Raw genomic sequence first — 14,841 nt, 5'->3', positions numbered from 1 at the left:
ACACTTCAAAAGACTGTCACAGAAATAATTTGCAATGTCTTATGCGCTTACAAAGATGAAAATTAGCATAATGTATTAATGTTGATAACAAAATTCTTTTATCTGGTACCAATCTAAGCTCTTCTTTCTTTAGATGTTAGATGTGTTTGCAAAGCAAGCCACATTTTCACACTGAAGGGTGCGTACGACATCAGTTATCTTATGTCAATCCCAAGAATGTTTAAGGTTATATCGGTTGATGAGGAATTTATTGATTAGGCCTATAATAGCAAATTGCATCAATTTATTTTGCAAAAAAAAGGTTTCCCGCTTCAGAGGGGGCCACATCCTCTGTCCGCACAAGGGCACACATTGGCGCTAACACCAGGCGCGTAACAGGGGTCTTGGGGGGGGGGGGGGGGGGGGGTGGCAAAGTTATTTATTTTTCTGGTTAGTAATTTATCATTCCCATCCCACCCCCTCCCCAAATAGAAAACAATACGACATAGGGCTTATCTTATTTATAATAATGGCCACACACGTGTGTTAAACTAAATATAAGCATTTTCATCATGGTTTTATTTATTACAAACATATTCTTTCACCATCAATACACATTGAGGTCCTTCTTTTAGGTTAAAACGATCTAAAATTTTTCTTTCTTGAGTTTGGGACTATTATGTGTTTAAATAACTTAAAAGGATAAACCTAAAAAAAACCCTAAGAAATGCACGACAAAATTTTATGTTTTTAATTATAATTTTGTCAGAATTGATGAAAACTTCCTAAAATGTGCAATTTACAGAGGAAATTGGCCTACCGTCACAAAAAATGCGCGCGAAGATTTTGAGAATTTTAGACACTTTCAGAGGATGCATTTATCAAGGGGTGGGGAAAGATTTTCTAAAGATAGATATTTTCCCCTTGTCCCCCTGGGGTTACGCCATCGGGCAGCATAGATCAAAGGAGTTATGACATTTTTTGAAGTGGAGAAGGGGTTGCAGGGTGTTGTGAGTCTGGTCATTATGATATCTTCCTCTTTTTCTTTTCCTTTCCTTTTCTTTTCCTCTTCTTCATATTTCTCTCCCTCTCCCTCTCCCTCTTTCTTTTCTCTTATTATCCAGCTGGTACGACGGCTTGGTCAGCCCGGTAAAAGCCGTCAGGGGAGGGGCAGTGTGCCCCTCTCCCCCACGCCTGTTACACCACTGGCTAACACGCCAATCATCCCCCCCACCCCCAATGAAAAATATTTTTCTACGCCACTGATAATAATAATAATAATAATAACAACAACAACAACATTGCAGTACCCTCTGCTTACTTGGACTCGAATTCAACGATAGCCATCAAGCACAAGCTCGGTGGTCTAGAGGTATGATGCCAGGCTAGTGATCTGGAGATCGTTGCTTCGAGTCCCATCCGAAATTTTTTTGCAATTGTTTTCACACGTACTGAGTATTCAGTACATTTCCACGTCAGGTAGGACAAAACTACACCTATAAATAATAATAATAATAATAATAATAATAATAATTATTATTATTATTATTATTATTATTATTATTATTATTATTATTATTATTATTATTATTATTATTATTATTATTATTAATATTGTTATTAATATTTTTACTATTATTATTATTATTATTATTTGATTATTATTATTATTATTATTATTATTATTATTATTATTATTATTATTATTATTATTATTAATCAAAGTATTAAGCATACACGGTAACTACACAGTAGATACAGTGCCATTATTATCATTATTAATTTTAGCAAAGGAAATCAGAATGCTTTAAAATAAATAAATGCATTAAAGTGAATGTTCCCATTGGAGTTAATGGTTGTATTTAGTCGGAGGTGGTTGAAGTGATTTCAAGACACTTTCTGTGTTTGCTACCCTCTTTAGTCAGTTAATCTAATTAGACTATTACATCCAGTTTCTAAAACAATGAGTTCTCCACTTGTTTGTTTTTAGTAGTTATTTATGTACCTAAACATGTTTTATTATGTGGCAATCATAGATTATTTCATTGTTGTAATTCTGTTTAATAACAATTGAAAGTATGAATTACATTCAGAAACATATTTTCCATAGAACGACTGAATGAAGTCTAATTATCGGAAACATTTTCGGAAACGTTCGTCAATTTCCGCTCGATTGCTTTTTGGCTATCTCCTCTAGCGGCCATCGCATAAAGGTAATGTGGGAACAGTATGAGATATATATTTCGAATCTGATGTAATCATGGCTTTAGAGTTGGCATGTATCATACGATAAGACGTACATTGAGTTAAGTACAGCATTTTGTTTAAGTACATATGTTTCTTTTTCTGTTTGTAGGAGAAAAATCCTAAACAAGTAGCCCATCAAAACGGCTAGTCCTACAAAGGGACTACCGTTGTTTTCACGTTGCAATGAGCTATAATATTCACCAAGGAAAGCCACCCCAACCACAAAACCAGCATTCGGTGCATTCTCGGGGACAGCAGCAGTCTTCGTATCCTTTATTTAACGTTCGGTTACAAATTCTTAGTAGATAATTTCAAACGTTATTAATTTGACTTGCGATATTTCACCCTACTTGACGATCAATTTGTGTTTCTACGTACCACTCGCACATTTAGAAAGTACCAACCAACAACCATGAAACCGGCGAAACGTGTTACACACACTAAAGGGCGGTGAACAGCTTCTGCGCATGGCTGCAGACATCGCCGAAATTAATGTTAACATACGTTCCACAATTTTCTAAATGTGGCGTGTCTTTTGGAACATACTTTTTGAACTTACAGAATTTGAAGAAATGATAAATACCATTCTTGGATGTACTACAGGAATGTACTTAGACTAGGCCTAGGGGCCTAGGTTAGGCCTTATTATCACCATGTCTTGCTCTCTCTGTAGACACTAGTTTTGTTGATTCTGGGGATGGGCTGGCCAGTGGCATCACTGGGTGTTACTGGATTGTTAGTCCACAAAGTACAGCATTTTTTTCACATTCCATATGTGTGAAGCAGAAATGATGTGATTAATGAGTAATATCTATTATATTTAATTATGTCATCTACATTATTTGTTTTCAATTTGATTTCTCAACATATCAAACCTAGGCCTAGGCTAGTTAGTATTGCATAGTCTAGCCTGTATATTATACACCATTTTCACCCAATTTTAAATAAATGAACATTTCCGAGAACCTGGCAACTACCACTGGAGAACTTCCAGAGGCCAAGAATTTTGCTATGCGTAGTTACCATCATGGATTAATTAAACGATAAAAAACTAAATTACTAATGAGCAGAAATATATTAAAACAGAAAAAGAACGAAATGTTGGTACTAAACATTAGTCTTAAAAAGCTATTTCAATGTTTACATAAAGTAATTAGCAAAAAGATCGTATCTGTTTGCTGCTGATATAGCAAAGGTTTAGCAGCACTATATGTTGCACGTTGCTCTATTTGTGACTAGCCAGCTGCTCATCAGGGTAGGCTGCTAGATGTCCCCCAGTGAAAGGTTGCGAGACGTTGGTGGTGCTATTTCAAAATAGACCCTGATAATATGGTGTATATATAGAAGATTGAATGTTTGTGTTTTTTATGTTTTTAGTTTTAATTATTGATGTGTTGGTGTTGATGCATGCTTTGGAGTAGCTATTCAGTCAACTGTCAGTCAAATTGGTATGTAGGCCTACTTTGTAGTATCATAAGCATGTACAGGTTGTCCTTTTCCTTTATAAAATTTTTGTAGTGGACATTATCCTCGTGACGACTATCAACGCCGGTCGGGTTATAATCCAGTAAGTATTTTTATTCAGTTTCTCAAAGGTTGATTTGATATTGTAAAGTTGATTAATGAAATTCAAATCATACCTAATTTAGGTATCTGTTAGAACATTTTAATGTAAACAATAGATTTACAGTATTGGTTTCTATAATAATGACCTATTCAATACATCAGTGCTTTCCTTTTTCACATTAATATTTTGATTGTTGTCTGTGAATTTTTATTGTCTTTTCTTTGTATGTTTTAACGTCTTGATAATTTTTTTTTTTTTCGGGAGAAACTTTCTTAAGGATCTCTGCACCTGTTGTTTTTTTTCCATTCATATGCCAGGGGAAGACTTGGGAGTGGTGTCATCTGTCCCCGGCCACCTAAATTTTTCAAAATAAAAAAAAGTAATGGTGAAAACAAAAACTGTATTAAAGTCTTAGTGCCATATATCCAGCCATTTAGAGGTACCATTTTGATCAGAAAATGTCTTACCTTGGGGCCCAGAGCTGGAAAAAGTGCATGACTGTGCGACTGGCGGTCGAAGGCATCACGAATGTCCCGGAGGAATTTTGGGGGGAAAATTTTTAAAAAATATACTGTGTGCTATAAAGTGTACAGATAACATTTGGTGCAGGAGGCATTTTATCGAGACAATTTTATGATCAGATTCACAAACATTTTTTTTTCCAGGCCTGCCCCAACCATGAAGCTGTGGAAACTCCTCCTTTGAACCCCCATTACGAATTCCTGGATCCGCCAGTGCATGCTTTATTTACATTTTACTAAATTTTAATTATAACTGTTTTATATTGTATATTTGTACAGTATATTAAAATGTAAAAGTAATTAAAAGATAGCTACACTAGCTGAATCATCTTGAGTGAATGTCTATCATTATATTTATTCCATAATCATTGTACAGGTTCAATAGAATTGATAAAAATGTAAAAGAACAGTGTTATCATCATAAAACAGTTGAAAAATGAAAGTATCCTCTAGTTTCAAACTAAACTGACTACTGTACAGCTTCACATCATGATTGATGAGCTGTTGCTAAAATTGTTTGTCTTTATATAGTATTTGGCAGGTTGACCCATAGACATCTTCCTCATCCATAAAGGAAAATTTTGAATTTTAATTAGATTTTTCTGTGCTTATTAGTAATCGTTTGCCATGACTGCATAAATCAGTTGCTTGAGATATAATGAATAGGTTTTTTTTTTTTCTAGAGTACTATAATGAACATTGTTTATTTTCAGGGAAGGCAGGGACGGCCAGGTCAATCTCCATCGCCAGGTGCACCTCTACCTAATCACCCCCATGATCTAAACAAAGCTGGTGTGGCCGGTAGGCCTACAGTTACACCACCGCCATCCCAGTCTGGCCCAATGAGCAACCCAATACAACCAAATCCTGGAACAGTTGTTGGCGGGCCTCAAATTCCATTAGTATATCAAAGACATCAAGTGAGTTCACAAAATGTTAATAGTTTAGGCAGTAGCTATTGTTGCACCATTTTCAAACAAATTTTAAATTCATGTTAGATGTCATTGCATGTATGGAGACTGGTGTAACAATAGCCAACCCATAAGATCATCAGTACAAATTTGTGTGAATATGTTACCGCACTACTGTCTTCATGATCAAATAAGATTGTTATGCCAGTTAGTGGCTAGTATATCTGTAGCTTACAATTGCTCAGCCTTCTGATTTGGGACTAAAAATATTCTCTACAAAAATATTGCAGAGACGAATTAGGCATAAAGGTGCTCACCATGGATAATATTTTTGGAGGCATGGGTCTTAACACACGATCCCTTGAGTGACAAGGAGCGCACACGCGGTTAAATTTTAAATTTTATATATTTACATTTTTTACATTTTTTCTGTTTTGGATTTTAATGTTTTAGTATTTTACTTCTGCCAGCTGAAGATGCTTTTCTTTCGTTTTTTTATGGAAGGCAAATAAGGTTTATTTGTATTAGTATTACTTGCTTCCAGCCAGCGCCCGCTCTATCGCGCTGTCCCTGGAACACGACTGCCTACAATGTTGCTAAAAACCACAGACAAAGTATAGTGAAAGAAACTTTGAACTGTGAATGGGGCTTTGTGAAACCTTGTGATGTACTGTATGGTGTGGTTGTGATGTGAATAGAAAATGAACAATTCCATAATGCTCTTAAAAATTAACATAATCCAATGATTGAAATACATACTAAGTTAGAATTTTCAAATAATTTTTATAACTGTTTAGTGCACTCAGTTAAATAATATCTCATTCTGAATTTTTTCATTTTCTTTTTTTTTTCTATTACAACTCTTAGTAAACATTTTAGTCAACTTTGTTACACTAGGCCTACAGTACATTTGCTGCAATATTTCTAACATTTTCAATTTGAAAAAAACCTTGTTCAGGCCTCCACTGGAGTAGCTACCTAAAAATCGGGAAGGTAGGAGATTCCTTGAAAAACCCACCAAAATCGGTTCTGGCTAAAACATAGACTAAAAACATAATTGTAGATTGCTGTATCATTTTTAAAAAATGACTGGAAATTGTAAAATCACAAAAACAAAAGGCCGCGAAATATTTCAAATTGTAAAATCGTAAAAAGAAAGGGATTTACAGGAGGTTCACTTCAGTGACATTGTAATTCATTGGATTAGGATTCCTTGTATTATTACTAGTTATCCCAATGAAGCCATTTTGCGTGAGCCTGACTGATTATTCTGTTTGCTGATGACCCACTCAAATCTATTTTTATTTACACACAAATGACCATACCCTTCCGACATACTGTTAACAATGAACTCACGATTCTAGCGAACCGACTTTCTTTAAGTGACCTAAAATTCATGCGAAGTTTATTCACTTTTGTTGGCTTTGCCATTTGGTTTTTCCCATACAGTTTACAGCCCATAAATTAGGAAAAATTTAGGTTGGCCAAAATTTGCCGACCTAAATTCTCCGAGGTCAGCAGCCTCGGCAATTTTTTACTACCTAGGCCTATATAGTATAAACTACGATTTTTCCGAACACTCGACCTTGCATCGTCATCTACAGATTGTGATTTTGTTAAGTTCTCTTAAATCAATATATTGCTGGTGAAAGAATGGTTGTACTTGTATTAATTTAATAGTGTAGTATAATATTATGTTTTACATAAGAAAATCGCCGAATAAATTTCGTTTTTCTTATCGTACCTACTGCATGCCTATTAGAAATAGTTATTGTTCAAACCAAGTCTGTTTTATAAACCAGCAATTGCCTTGGTACATGAAATTTAGTGTCTGCTACAGCCTGTTTCAGTAAAAGTTTTTGACTTTCCAAGCAATTTTTGAAGCAAAGAAATCTAGGTCGGCAAATGTAGCAATTCTGGCTCAGCAATATGGTCGGCAATTGCCGATTGCCGACTTGAAATTCGTGGGCTGAGTTTAATTAATTTGTATGATGTTTGCACCAAGTAAAATAAAGCTAAGTTGGAAGTTATTGTTACTATCCTTGTATCCATTGAATATCAGAATCGGAAGAAAGAACAACAAAACAAATGCATAAGTAGACAAATGGACATGTAGACGATATAGAAATAATAATTATAAGCATAGATATAGAAGACATTGAAGGCCAGAAACAGAAGAAAATTGAGCAACAAATGACTTCAAAGGGATACCGTCTGATAGTAAAATATGCCAATTACAGAAGCTTTATTAGAAAAATTATTGAATTTTAATACACTGTTAATACAAAACCAATTATTTTAGAGATTGGGGTTCAACTTATACGCCAGAAAATGATATATTTTTATGTAGTTATAGACAGTAGTATGTTCTATTTGTTACTAAAACTATAAGTAACAATTGTGAAATAAAAACATGTTCAAGTACTGTGTATCCAAACAGGAAACAAAATTGCTGCCATTCTTACGCTATTTTTAAATATGAGCGATGTAGGAAGCCTAGTGACCTTTGACCCATATTTTGGTCACATTGGTATGACACTGCATTAAATTGCATTATATGTGATAGAGTAAATGCTATTGGAAAATGGTATTTTGAAACTACATTTCATTAAGATAGTGATGTTTCTGGTTTTCTATATAAATGTGAGAATGTTAAAGATAAGCTGTTAATATCTGGAAAACGCCTCAAATTTGTTTTTAGATATAGAATTGAAAAAGTTCAGATTATAAATTTCAATGACAAATTGAAACACTACTTAGGCTACAGAAGGGAAAAAAAGCCTAGCATATCAAATTGGTTTGATTATGCTAGGCTAATACATTGTTAGCTTCTTAAAACAACATAGTGTTTATAGCTTCTTGTGTTTTTAATAACTTTTCATCATGCATTAAAATTCATTATGAAAAGTTGTTAGGATTTACAGTATCTGAATAGACATATTGATTACTTAATGTTTTTAAAGGCAGGACTATTTAACTGCTACTGCTTGAATTTGATTCGCACGCACTCAAGTTGATATGTTCAGGATATTTTAATCAAGAGTTAGTTTATAAACTGTTATAATTTTGTTTTCTGCTAACCTAACCACTACATGTCACTCTGGACTCGAATGAACCACTGTTGTCTATAATCTTATTGTACTGTATTGTGTATTTTTTATTATGTATTGCGGCACACCATTGTCACATGTGGCAATGGCATAATGTTTCCTTGTATTTTTATCAAACGTTTTTTTTTATGATTACTAAATAAATAGAATCAATATGGATGATCAGATAGTTGTTACATTGTTGATTGATCAATGAATAATAACTATAGAACCAGTGGTTCAAGTAATTTACACATTCAGTTAAACATATTAATTAATACAGTATAATAATAAAAGTCTGCTGTAGCCTGGTGTATATAGTATATCTGACCTTCGAAATGACTTAAATGTGAATCTTCTGGCTAAAATGTTTGTTGTATAATAAGACTTTTTAGTTGTGTAGAATAACACTGCACAGGTGCATGCAAAGTTAAATACTAGGTCAAAAGCATTAACAGTGACAGCCTGCAACAACAGGAGGCCTGCTTGGGTGTTACTGTACATGCAATGTCAATAAGTCAGAGCCAACAACAAGAGGAGGCCGGCCATGGGTGGTGTTATCTGTTGTTAAATGTTTGGCCTTTTTTTACTTGCTAGCTTGTCTTTAGTTACTGTATTTCAGTAGGCCTATTTAAAAGTGGTAACTGTAAAATTATCCACATGTATTTTTGAAAAGTTGTTAAAATATTGGTCAGTATTTGCAGTGTTATATCCCAAAGGTGGATTTGGTGGAATGATTTGACGGAATAAAAGGCTCCTGACCAGAATTAATTATAATACTTAATATAATTAAGTATAATATACTATCTATATTATAATTAAGTACTGTATAATATACCATTTTTAAAACAGAAAGGCATTTCACTCATATGTATTGGTTGTGTACAATACTTTATTAATTTCATTTAAACATCATTTCTTGTTTCAGCTCTTCAAAACCCAATATTGAACAATTTTCTATTTGAATTCTAGACTTAAATCACATGAAATAAAACATCACTACAGTAATTGATTTGAAAATCCTGTCATATTGTATAAAATAGTCTTATTTTATACTTAACAGTTTTAGGCCTAGCATTTCCCCCCCCCCCCTTTTCGAACCCTTCCTTGTTGCAACAGATCTCAATTACCATACATGTTCCACTTAACTACTGGTATTAATTTCCTTGTTAGGGGAATACCGATTTGTATTGTTCCTAGATGTTGCACATTGAGTAAAGTATAGCCTAATATTGAGTGCACTAGAGACAGAGTAGCAGGCAGAGTAGATTGCTCTATTGAATAAGCCTGACCGGCTTCATTATAATGTTTGTGGAGATGGTGCCCTCACCTTTTTGGTGGTCAACTAGTTTGACCTACTGACATCTCCTGAACTTAAATTCTAAAATAACTACTAGTACAGTCGACCTTCTCATTTACATACACCTTGGGTTGAAAGCAGTTCGTAATTGAGAAAATTCGTAAATGAAATGTTCGTAAGAACAGCGCCCTCAAGTTTGAAAATGCCAAGTTTTAGCCTATAACTAGGCCTGCCTACCAATATCTAGGCTTAATTTTGCCTTGAAGTGTTCATTAAACATTTATAGAAATTGTTGAAGAATCAATTAAATGTTAATGCAAGACAAACATATATTAAATATTGATTGATAGTAGGCTAAGGACATCGTTCCATGGATAGACCGACTTATCTTCCATGTCACTAATTATAGGCTGACTGTTCAACATACAGTGGTGGTTTAGCCAAGGTTTAGCTGGGCCTAGCAGCAGCTCTCTGCTAACTTTAGCTAGGCCTCTCTCCATAATTTGTAGCAAATTAGAAAACAAACATTGATATTAATTTGTACTAAATTTGTACTTATTTATTTAATTTGCAGGTAGTCAAAGTATTTTTGTATACAGGTAATATAAAAAAAGAAACTGTTCCTATTTTTTTCGACCTTCCTGATTTCCAAATATGTGGTTTTGGTACCTGTAGCGTTGAATGATGGGTAATTGCTGAACTCATCTTCTAAAAATAGAGCAGCTTGCTAATCGTTTTTTGACAGTGAAAAACAAATAATACAGATGCTTATTGAATATCCGAACAGTGATTTATTCTTAAAAGGATAAAAAGTTGATGTTACCATACATTTATACTCAGACTATCTGATTCAATTTACAAAGCATTTAGACCGCAGGTAACCATAACACAGTGTAGGTAGGCCCCCCTGGTATAGGCTGCCCAGCCTTGCCCTTAGCCTAGACAAGGTAAGCCTAGCAGCATACACTACCTGCCTGAATTTCGGCTAGTTTTGATTATTTTACATAATGTACTGGTTTGACTTTCAAAAGCCTAAAGTAGTATGATGTATTTATGGAATATACTGTATAACTAGTACTATAATGCATTTTTTAGTCAATTTGTAATTCGTTTTTCTTAAAATAAATAAAAATAGCAAAATTTAGATGAATAAATCTAGCGATGACGTCATCGGCCGAGCGTTCGTAAAATAGAAGGTTCGTAAATGAGAAGTTGGTAAATGGGAAGGTCAACTACTAGAATACGGTTTCATTTTTATAGAGAATATGGTACTTAAAGAAATCACTGGGGAATTAGTGAACTTGATTGGTGGTGTTGAATAGGCCAGCATTCCAAAAGCTCTTTATTCTCAGCTGGAGATCTCTATGTTCTGCAATTCTCATTTCAGTTTGCAATCTCCTTTGTTGCTTTCAATCCTTTGTGTCTGTTCACTCTACCATTGATAACCATTGTACTTACTACTGAAAACTTTTGTTTTTTCTATTTATATATTATTTTACCTTTAAATTACCAATTTCCTAATTCATAAATTTTCAATATTACACATCACCATTCTTTGCTTTCTGTTGTAAGTGAATTAACACAAACTGTTTATTAGGTATTACAGTATTTGATCATCATTATGTAAGTGTGTTTGCCAAGCATAGTAATATTTTAAAAAACTGGATAGATTGGTTGGCAATCAGCAATTTTTGAAAAACATGTTCTTAATTCCATAGTGCATTGCCAACCATTACCATATATTTTAGTTGATAAAATGGCAACCACACATAAAATCCTGCTTAAGGTATCAAATTTAAACCTAAGGAGCTTTCAAAAAACACCATACAAGTATTTTGATCTCCTTAGTAAAGAAATAATATAGTTTTTCTAAACAAAATGTGAGACTTTAATTTTATACTATTGCTGATCAACTGATAACAAATTCTACTAGAAAATTATTAACCCTTTCCAGCCGTATGGCGTCGCGACGACACCCTCTTTGACCATACTTTATAGCGAAGGGCGTCGTACATACGCCCTGTATAGATTTCATGATACAGTAATTATTTTATAGATAGGCTGCCCTCTATAGGATTTTTTGAGAGTGATGTAGGAGTATTTCTATAGAGGGCCTCCTGTATTCAGACCAAATAAAATGCCTGCGCCCAGTAAAAACCTGACATTTAGTGTAGATGATGTAATTTCCCAGATTTGGTACAGCCTCAGGCAATGGTAATGGGGCAGACTGGAAAGGGTTAAGGGTTCTTTCTCCTGTTAATTGCTGTTCTCCAGCCAGAAAAGACATGATGTAAATGGTTGGATTGAATCTTGAGAATGAAGCCCAGGTTTTTTTTTATTTATTTATTTTTTATTTTTTTTATATTTTAATGCCTTATTGTGATTATTGCTTATTTGTCTTCATCAGGTGGATTCATTAATTTTATTTCCAGAATTGTCTTAATCTGGTAATAAAACTTGAAAAAATGCCTTACTTTGAATAAACACCCCTTGAATAAAATGCCTCATTTGGAATAAATGTTTCCCCAAGGCATTCATTTTTTTCTCAAATAAACACTCTAAATGGAAACAATATCATTTGCAGCACTTTCTATTAATGTACTTCAGTAGAATTACTTTTTTTGTAACCTGGTTGTGTGATCAACAAGTCTTCATGATCACGCAATTGCACATTTTCATGGTAATTACGTGTTGTATTACACATTTACAGTGAAATTAAGGGGCCTTTATTTGAGTAAACAGTATATTTTACACAATCATAAATAAAGCCTCCCTTGAATAGATTCCCCCTCAATAACCCTCCTCAAAAATATACACCTGGGCATTTATTTGAATGGTAATTGTTAATTTTTATTTTGTTCAGGTGTATATACCACGTCCAAATGCAATGAGAATGCAGCAAAGAGCAGGTGGCCAGTCGGTTAATGCATACAATCCAGGACAGATAATGCAGACACAGCAACCACCATTCATACAACCAGTCATACCGCAACATGGTATGAACTTGCAAGTAAGTTCAACAAAGCTCACATTATAATTTTGTATACAAGTCAGTGGTGATGCCATCACTTTTATTTGCACTGAATTTTCCTATTCCCGACTGATGACTAACAATAATTATAATATGTTGGTCTAATATTAGCGCTTCATGCCTAAAGCTTGTAAGCGCTTCACATTATTAGCCCTGTCATTGGATCAAACGCGTATGGAACACATACTCAGCTCCCTGGGCGAGAATTCCATAATATTGCAGCTAGTAAGCAGCGCAGTTAGGCTTGAATCTACTAGGAACCCTCTTGTACTCCTTGGTGGAGAGAGGCAAATGTAGGTAGTGTCTTGCCTAAGGATGCAGGCAAAGGACTCCCGTTCCCGCGATCAAAAGTCCATTGCCTTACATGCTGAGCCATATGCCCCCAAACCACTTATCAATATTTTGCATCCCTTGTGCCAAAAAGCTCAAAGCTAGACCATCCTAGGCATGGCCTAGAAATGCATATTGGTTATGAGATAAGAAGGTGATTAACTTTAACAACTGAAGAAAAAAGGCAACACTGAAGTGATTCATAATAATGTTTAGAATACATTTTAATCTCTACCAGGAGATTAGGCCTACCTACGAACCCCTAATAAACTTCATTAAACACAATCAATTTATTCATTTTCTCCGTATCGCAAAGAGTGTCAGTGCATGTACTACTTGGTACCGCTAAGGAATCATTATAATATGTGCAGCGTAATTAGCAATAAATGCACCCATCACTGATGAATTTATGATATAGGGCCTATAGCCAGCGCTAAACAGCAGCTTAGCTCAGTTGGCTAATCTGGTGGTAGCCAGTGTGTGTGCTCTGAACCGTGGCGATATCTATGTACCCAGTTCAATTCCCATTACTGCCTCATGTGTTTCAGCTGGAGGGCTGAAATATGAGTTACAATAGCGCATGCGTTTAAGCCGTTGGTCGCGTTTGAATTTTATGGCCCATGTGCACGTTAAAGAATGCTGTACACTCTTTGGAGAATAGTAGGAGATTTTCTCCTGGTGAACTGCATAATCACCACCAGAAGGACCCCACTTGAAATAAATCTTTTTACACCGAATACATCCAATCCAATATACAACAACCAGCAGTTTGGTTATAAAAGGCCATGGAAAAGGTGATGAACTTCACAACTGACTTCAAAAACAATTTTAGACAGTAATTTTGTACACTATAGAAAATAGAAGCCTTGGGAATCATAATTTCCTTCAAGAATGGCCTTCAGCCCTGCAGGCTTCAAGCAATTTTTTCATCAAATAATGGCTCATTTGGCTTCTATTTCCTATCGTGTACTCAAAACCTGACTATCTATAATTGCTTTCCAGGACAGATAATGCAGACACAGCAACCACCATTCATACAACCAGTCATACCGCAACATGGTATGAACTTGCAAGTAAGTTCAATAAAGCTCACATTATAATTTTGTATACAAGTCAGTGGTGATGCCATCACTTTTATTTGCACTGAATTTTCCTATTCCCGACTGATGACTAACAATAATTATAATATGTTGGTCTAATATTAGCGCTTCATGCCTAAAGCTTGTAAGCGCTTCACATTATTAGCCCTGTCATTGGATCAAACGCGTATGGAACACATACTCAGCTCCCTGGGCGAGAATTCCATAATATTGCAGCTAGTAAGCAGCGCAGTTAGGCTTGAATCTACTAGGAACCCTCTTGTACTCCTTGGTGGAGAGAGGCAAATGTAGGTAGTGTCTTGCCTAAGGATGCAGGCAAAGGACTCCCGTTCCCACGATCAAAAGTCCATTGCCTTACATGCTGAGCCATATGCCCCCAAACCACTTATCAATATTTTGCATCCCTTGTGCCAAAAAGCTCAAAGCTAGACCATCCTAGGCATGGCCTAGAAATGCATATTGGTTATGAGATAAGAAGGTGATTAACTTTAACAACTGAAGAAAAAAGGCAACACTGAAGTGATTCATAATAATGTTTAGAATACATTTTAATCTCTACCAGGAGATTAGGCCTACCTACGAACCCCTAATAAACATCATTAAACACAATCAATTTATTCATTTTCTCCGTATCGCAAAGAGTGTCAGTGCATGTACTACTTGGTAACGCTAAGGAATCATTATAATATGTGCAGCGTAATTAGCAATAAATGCACCCATCACTGATGAATTTATGATATAGGGCCTATAGCCAGCGCTAAACAGC

General features: G+C 34.9%; 1 protein-coding gene across 4 annotated transcripts in view; it reads left to right on the top strand.

The window, feature by feature from the left end:
- Positions 1 to 2,051: 2,051 nt before the first annotated feature.
- Positions 2,052 to 14,841, top strand: part of LOC117114220 (eukaryotic translation initiation factor 4 gamma 3-like) — a 33,680-nt gene continuing 20,890 nt past the window's right edge. The window contains exons 1-5 of one of the 4 annotated variants that reach the window (XM_033257820.1): positions 2,052 to 2,192; positions 2,336 to 2,492; positions 3,745 to 3,793; positions 5,028 to 5,234; positions 12,478 to 12,624. In XM_033257820.1, coding sequence (XP_033113711.1) covers positions 2,410 to 2,492; positions 3,745 to 3,793; positions 5,028 to 5,234; positions 12,478 to 12,624 — 486 coding nt within the window. In that variant the 5' untranslated portion in view covers positions 2,052 to 2,192; positions 2,336 to 2,409. The other 3 variants (XM_033257819.1, XM_033257821.1, XM_033257822.1) reach the window with 3 other exon arrangements.

This window comes from Anneissia japonica, unplaced genomic scaffold (assembly GCF_011630105.1).
Source record: "Anneissia japonica isolate Jap-2015-1 unplaced genomic scaffold, ASM1163010v1 scaffold1525_len913038_cov183, whole genome shotgun sequence".
Classification (NCBI taxonomy): domain Eukaryota; kingdom Metazoa; phylum Echinodermata; class Crinoidea; order Comatulida; family Comatulidae; genus Anneissia; species Anneissia japonica.
The sequence above is the reverse complement of the archived record's forward strand: the minus strand, read 5'-3'. Positions and strand labels throughout refer to the sequence as shown.